The sequence below is a fragment of the Rhipicephalus sanguineus genome, unplaced genomic scaffold, assembly GCF_013339695.2.
Source record: "Rhipicephalus sanguineus isolate Rsan-2018 unplaced genomic scaffold, BIME_Rsan_1.4 Seq630, whole genome shotgun sequence".
NCBI lineage: Eukaryota > Metazoa > Arthropoda > Arachnida > Ixodida > Ixodidae > Rhipicephalus > Rhipicephalus sanguineus.
Window position 1 is genome coordinate 112,961 of NW_023615657.1, and position 6,366 is coordinate 119,326.

General features: G+C 46.8%; 1 protein-coding gene across 1 annotated transcript; it reads left to right on the forward strand.

Moving 5' to 3' along the window:
• Nucleotides 1–229: 229 nt before the first annotated feature.
• LOC119377953 (uncharacterized) lies at nucleotides 230–6,002 on the forward strand (the record flags this gene model as incomplete). The annotated part of the gene is made up of 7 exons (XM_049411679.1): nucleotides 230–264; nucleotides 427–527; nucleotides 615–694; nucleotides 1,657–1,894; nucleotides 2,642–2,898; nucleotides 5,200–5,262; nucleotides 5,829–6,002. Coding segments are annotated over exons 4-7 (616 nt in total), but the record flags the coding sequence as incomplete, so codon positions are not given.
• Nucleotides 6,003–6,366: the final 364 nt, after the last annotated feature.

Below are 6,366 nucleotides of genomic sequence, written 5' to 3' on the forward strand. Positions count from 1 at the left end.
ATTTTTGCAATCCTGCGAGAAAAAGAGGAAAGGCGCACTGTTGTGCTGCTTTAGCGGGTAACGAAACCGAAACCTGCACAAAGGATGTCAGAATATATCCATGTAGCTTGATATTTCCGTGATGCAAGGTCTTTTCCTGGTGCGTTTCTGCGAATTTTACTTGTGACGTCGATCAACAGTGTAATCTTGCAATGATAACACCGGTGTCGTTTCTCTAAAACAGTGCAATGAAGAAGACTGCGCGCGCGCTGCACCGATGTGCAGGTCAGGCCTAACTGACCTTGCAAGAATGTTTTGTACAAAATTGTGTCTTAGCGCTATGTGACATCAAAATTCCGCGTAAACTGCACACGAGTATTTAACGTTAATTGGTATTTTACTGTATCGAAACACTCCAGGCGCATCCATGGCGGCGTTTTTTCCCAGTGACCACATGCCGACCGTCGAGGTTCTTACAAGCATCATGGGAGTCACTGTGATCGTAATGAACCTTTACAGGCTTGCTGTGTCCATCACTGGATTCGAAGGTGAGCTGCGTATACCTCATTCGTCGTGCTTCCCTCGCAACCATGTTGGAAATATTTCTTTAATTTTCCTTTAATCTTTACCTGCAGAAGTTGGAGACTGGCCTCTGTGGCACCACATATCTGGGCTTACGGAAGCATTCAACTACCTCGCCTTGGGCGTTTGCATGGTAAGCGTTAGATATTGCTATGCCATCTTAATTTTCTAGGCTGTAGGGTCGCACACATTTCTCGGCTGACGGCAAATGTGTCATGTATGAGCTGAAGAAGGCTGCGGTGCTATCACGAGTGAAAAAGCGGGAAAAAGAAATGGACTGAAGCCTGACTGATATCGCAGTAGGACGCAGCAATGTTTCAATCTTGTCTGATACCGGTTGCGTCAATTGCTTCTCTGCGCTGTTCTAAACGGGAAGACGCAATGAGACTGCAGCCCCAGTTATATGTGCATGAGACACACAAATCTGTGCCAATTTCCCAATTAGCATAACTTAAATTTTACCAAGAAACAGTGAAACAAAGTACAAACTAATATCGTGCATTGAGCGACAGGCCTAATTGTTGGGTCAAGAGTTCATTCCCGGTTCGTGTCCGATTACATCTCCAGTCTTTCTGGACCTTGAGATCGCTGGACATGAAGTCCAGCTACATGAATATTCTTTTTTAAAATTACAGTCTGGAACGGCCGGTGTAGCATTATCAACCAGCATGGGATGTTTACTGGTCGCTCCTGTGAACACGGGACATATAGAAAGAACACTAATGCATCCAATTCTGTGCCTGCCCCTCCACGGTGGTCTAGTGGTTATGGCGCTCGACTGGTGACCCGAAGGTCGCGGGATCGAATCCCGGCCACGGCGGCTGCATTTTCGATGGAGGAGAGAATGTATGAAGGCCGTGCACTTAGATTTAGGTGCACGTTAAAGAACCCCAGGTGGTCGAAATTTTCGGAGCCCTCCACTACGGCGTCCCTCATAATCGTATCGTGGTTTTGGGACGTTAAACCCCAGATATTATTATCGAACTCTGTGCAGTGTTGAACCCGCGCTGTCCAGTATTTCAGATTATGCAGATTTGACACAGCGGTATATCACGCGCTCATTATATATGCATGTGTGCCGCCACGTGCATGCAGCTGCTGCTGTTCGCGGAAGTGAACGACCACTCGAAGATCATCATGACCAGCCTCGAGCAAGCGGTCTAGGGACGAGGGTCTCATCCTGGGTCCGAGCCAGCTGGGAAGACCGCCATATGGCGCTACCTGGACCCACATCGTTGCAGTTCATCCTCATCAGCGTGAGCGGCATTGCGAACGCTGCTCGTCTGTTCGCGGCCGAGTACGGCACCCATGTCAGGTTGCCTTGCGACGAAAAGTGAGTAAACAAGCCGACAAGGTGGCGTTTTTTTATACATTTTTTTACCTTAAATTCGGCTGGTTCAGATGGGCACTTTACCTGAATAAGCGGAGATTGCACTTGCACGAGAAATCTGTTCAGGTATCAAACTAAAGTAGATTCACTCCCCTGCATATGGTGCATGAAGCGGACAAGACCGATATATCCAGTTGTGAAAGGGGGGGGGGGGGGCGTATAAGCGCGTCAGGGGCGGCACTCGCCAGCCCCCCTTTGCTCACCAAAGAGCAAACATAGTCAAAACAAAACGCATTGTACCATGTTCTGATCGTGGGCCTCAGTGGGAGGAGGAGGGGGGGGGGTCCTGCGGTGAAACCCCTTCCCTAATGAAGCACCCTGCGCAAGCCTATGCCCCTAACCCCTCTACCCTTTTTTGTTGCCCGAGGATCTTTGCTAACCGTGGCAGTGACCTTTAGGTTGGAGTGCAAGCCGTCGGATGTAGAAGAGTACGAGAGCTCAAAGGGTCCGCCGTAGTTAGCGCTCGTGAACAGTCTGTTAGCGTGTACTCGTGTTAGCTGCAAGCTTCCGTTTATGCTTGAATTAGCACAAGGACCTAGCGTGTGGTATGACTACGTTTGGTATCAATACGGCATCGGTGGCGGGGCAGGTTCAATACCTCGACTGAGGAGAAAAGGATGGCTTTCGCCTTCGAGTCGTCTAAGGTGAATGCATATGTTAGCATGTGATTTTTTTTTGTCTCTGACGTAGCGTCGAGGCAACTGACGAGTTGAGCGGTCTCTCGACGTTCGACGCCGTCTGGACGGATCCCCGGGGCGTCACGCTAGCGGGCGACGACGACCAGGGTGCCGCCGAGCTCCGAGGCGAACCGTGGGTGGACGCCTTCAGCGGCGACCTGTCTCTGGCAGCCGTGGATTTTGCGGACGCCGGCGAGTACACGTGCAGCGCGCGCTACGCCGACGGCGAGGCTCTCTCGGAGCCGCGGGCGTCCAAGCACGTCTTGCAAGGTGCGCGCGCGCATGCGCAGATGGCGGAGCCGCGAAGGAAAGCACGTTTAGTGCAGCGCGAAAAGACGGAGGCAGCAGAACACAATGCACATGACGAGTGCCTTCGATCTCTGAAAGTTTTCTTCGATCGAAAAAGGCGGGACAAGGAAAAAAACCGACTTATTTGAAACCGCGCTACATACTGCACTGATGTCGTTCTTGCGTAAGTCCTGGTGTAGTTCTATATCCCACCCTAAATCATACGCTAATGTCGTTCTTGTGTAGGTATTAGTGTATATAGTTCTAAACAGCTCCACTACCGTGATACCCAGGGGCGTAGCCAAGGGGGGGGGTTGGGGGGGTTCAAACCCCCCCCCCCGAAATTTTTCAGTTTTGCTTGCGTATATAGGCAGGCACACATACAAACGCACGCACGAACATACATAAAGTATGGTTGAACCCCCCCCGAAAAAAATTTCTGGCTACGCCCCTGTCGTGCAGATATGTATATTGTTTGTCTGTTAACCATGCATGAGTTTCGCTTACGTCCCCCATTCTTCTGATGTGGAAAGCTTTGATTACTTCTTGGGTTGTTTGACGCCTACGTCTTGATAGGATTTCTGTATCTAACACGGACCAGCAGTCGCACTACATATACATACATGTTGATGCAACGTGACGCAAGATGCGATGCGTTAGGTGTCTTGGTTCCTGCCCCCTATCCTCGCTGGGATCACGTTGTCAGTGCTGAATTTATTCTTATTTTACCTAAACCAACTAGCTCAGTAACAAGTATTTCTAAAAATTTTGCGGCGATTTGCATTCTTGAATTTCGCGCTCAAAACTCTCACCGCCATTGCGTCATCGTGACGTCACAATCTTTTAACGCATAAATAAAAAAAGAAGCCGTAAAATACAAAAATAGTCGAAAAAATTTCACTTCAAAGTTTTATTACGTTAAAATTTTATAAAATTGCTAAATAAGCGTCGTCAAAAGTTCATGACGTCGGTTGTGGCGGCGGGAAATTCAAAGTGGCAGTTGCGTGCACCTTTCTCGTGTTCACATCTTTTGCTCGCTTACCAAGCACCCGTCTTAGGCATAATATTTGTCTAGACGTGTAATTTACCGACGTACTTCACTCATGCTCATGTTTATCGCATCTCTTGAAGATAGCGTGAACCGTGTCCGCAGATAAAAAAAGCCTACAAGTGTCGAGAACACTCCATGCAAATGCCACGCGAACGGGCATTCACCTTGAGTTCAGCTATCGGATAAGACGATTTCGGTGTCTACAGAGAGCCTGAAAAGCTTCTTGTTTTGCGAACAGAAATAGTCCGCTGGCGAGAAAGACAATGACGAAGTTGGTCGTCGAAACAGTATCACACTTGCAGGGGCGTAGCCAGAAACATTTTTCGGGAGGGGGTTCAACCACCCCTTGTGTTTGTGCTTGTTGTTTGTATGTGTGTTTGTATATATACAGATGCAAAATATAAATATTAAGGGGGATTGAGTCCTCGCAGTACCCCCCTCCCCACCGCTGGGCTATGCCAATGTGCACTTGCAGATTCTCAATAGTTTTCCTTACTGTGAACAACTCGCATATTGCATCCCTCGCGAGTTGGCAAACGAACTGTACGTATTTGCTGTTGCGCATATGACAATTTACTTATGTCAAAATGTAAAATGCCTTGCGGAAGAAGTGTGTTATAAACATCTCGTAAATGCATTCTTTCTTTCTTTCTTTCTTTCTTTCTTTCTTTCTTTCTTTCTTTCTTTCTTTCTTTCTTTCTTTCTTTCTTTCTTTCTTTCTTTCTTTCTTTCTTTCTTTCTTTCTTTCTTTCTTTCTTTCTTTCTTTCTTTCTTTCTTTCTTTCTTTCTTTCCCGACATTTACAAAAATAAGACACGCACGTGAAGATAAGATGTGGTATAGCATGAAAAATATATATTCAAAACAGGGTACAGTAACAGTGCAAGTGAACTTTTTGAAATTCGATGATGAATATCTCGAGGCACGTGCAACTTTCGTGATTTCTAAAAAATGGGTGTGCCGTAAACTGGCACATTCTACAACTTTCTAATATAAACACCTGCCCTCAAGTTAATTAACGAGTTTTTGTTAATTATTGGCAACAGTGTTATTTTAACTGCGGCAAAGTTTTTCCGCCTCGACGTAGAGTTCATGTGCGAAAACGGCAAGAGGCTTACTGTCATAGAATTTTTATAAAAAACCTGTTTTAGAAAAAACACCTTGTATATTTTCTGGCTTTGTTTCTTTCTTTTTTTTTCAATGATTATCGACTCGCGCAATTGTTCTTTGCAGTGTACGAAACGCCTGCGGCGGGAGTCTGCGAGTGCGGATGCGAGCTGGTTGCGAACGTGTGCCGTGAGTGTTGTTCTTGCGTCGTGTGCAAGCTTAGTTACGCTTGAAGCTTGCTTAACAGTTGGAGAACATACATACGTACATGCATGCATACATACATACATACATACATACATACATACATACATACATACATACATACATACATACATACATACATACATACATACATACATACATACATACATACATACATACATACATACATACATACCGCGGTGGTACAGAGGTTACGGTGCTCGGCTGCTTACTCGAAGCTCGCGGGTTAGATTCCGGCCGCGGCGGTCGTGTATCGATGGAGGCGAGAATGCTAGATGTCCTTGTACTTATAAATTGAGATGTATGTACGTTAAAAACCTCAGGTGGTAGAAATTTCCGGAGCCCTCCTCTACGGTGTGCCTCATTATCATATCAAGGCTTTGACAGGCGCACGCACACACACACACGCGCGCACACACACCGATATTCCCATTTTTGTACACGTACCGGGTTCTTTTTTTTCGGCGGAAGCTACTTTTCTGCTGACTACTGGGCTTGTAAACCTTGGTGGTGTTCTTATATAAACGCAGTCGCCTGCGGCCCGGGTCAGTATGGAAAGGACGGTGCCTGCCACCTCTGTTCCATAGGCAGCTTCAACGATCGCCACGGCGCCCTCTGCTGCCAGCGCTGTCCCTTTCTCTACGTCACATGGGGCCGTGGTGCCACTTCGAGGCGGGAGTGTTCCGGTGCGTTTAATAACAACTGTGCAGTTTCCCATTGCGATATCAGTTACGGGGATGCCGCAAGCGAAAATTCGCCGTCGCCGTGATGTTCCGCGTTACCATTTAAATGGACAGACAACTAGCCATAACGTGGGATTAGATCCAGGTAGAAATGAAAAGACCGCGAAATATAGTGACAGGATCTAGCATCTTTTTCGCGTTGTGAGTAGGATTTATATTTTTAAATTGCGTTTAAAAGTAACAAAAAAAAACGGTATGCCGCGCAGCCTAGCGAAAGAGCCTCGAGCTGAGTTATGGAGTCGATCACTTTGCTGTACGTATTCACGTAGTCTGATTCTGTCATGCGCGCCATAATTAGTCCTCAAAATTAGACTATTTATCCATC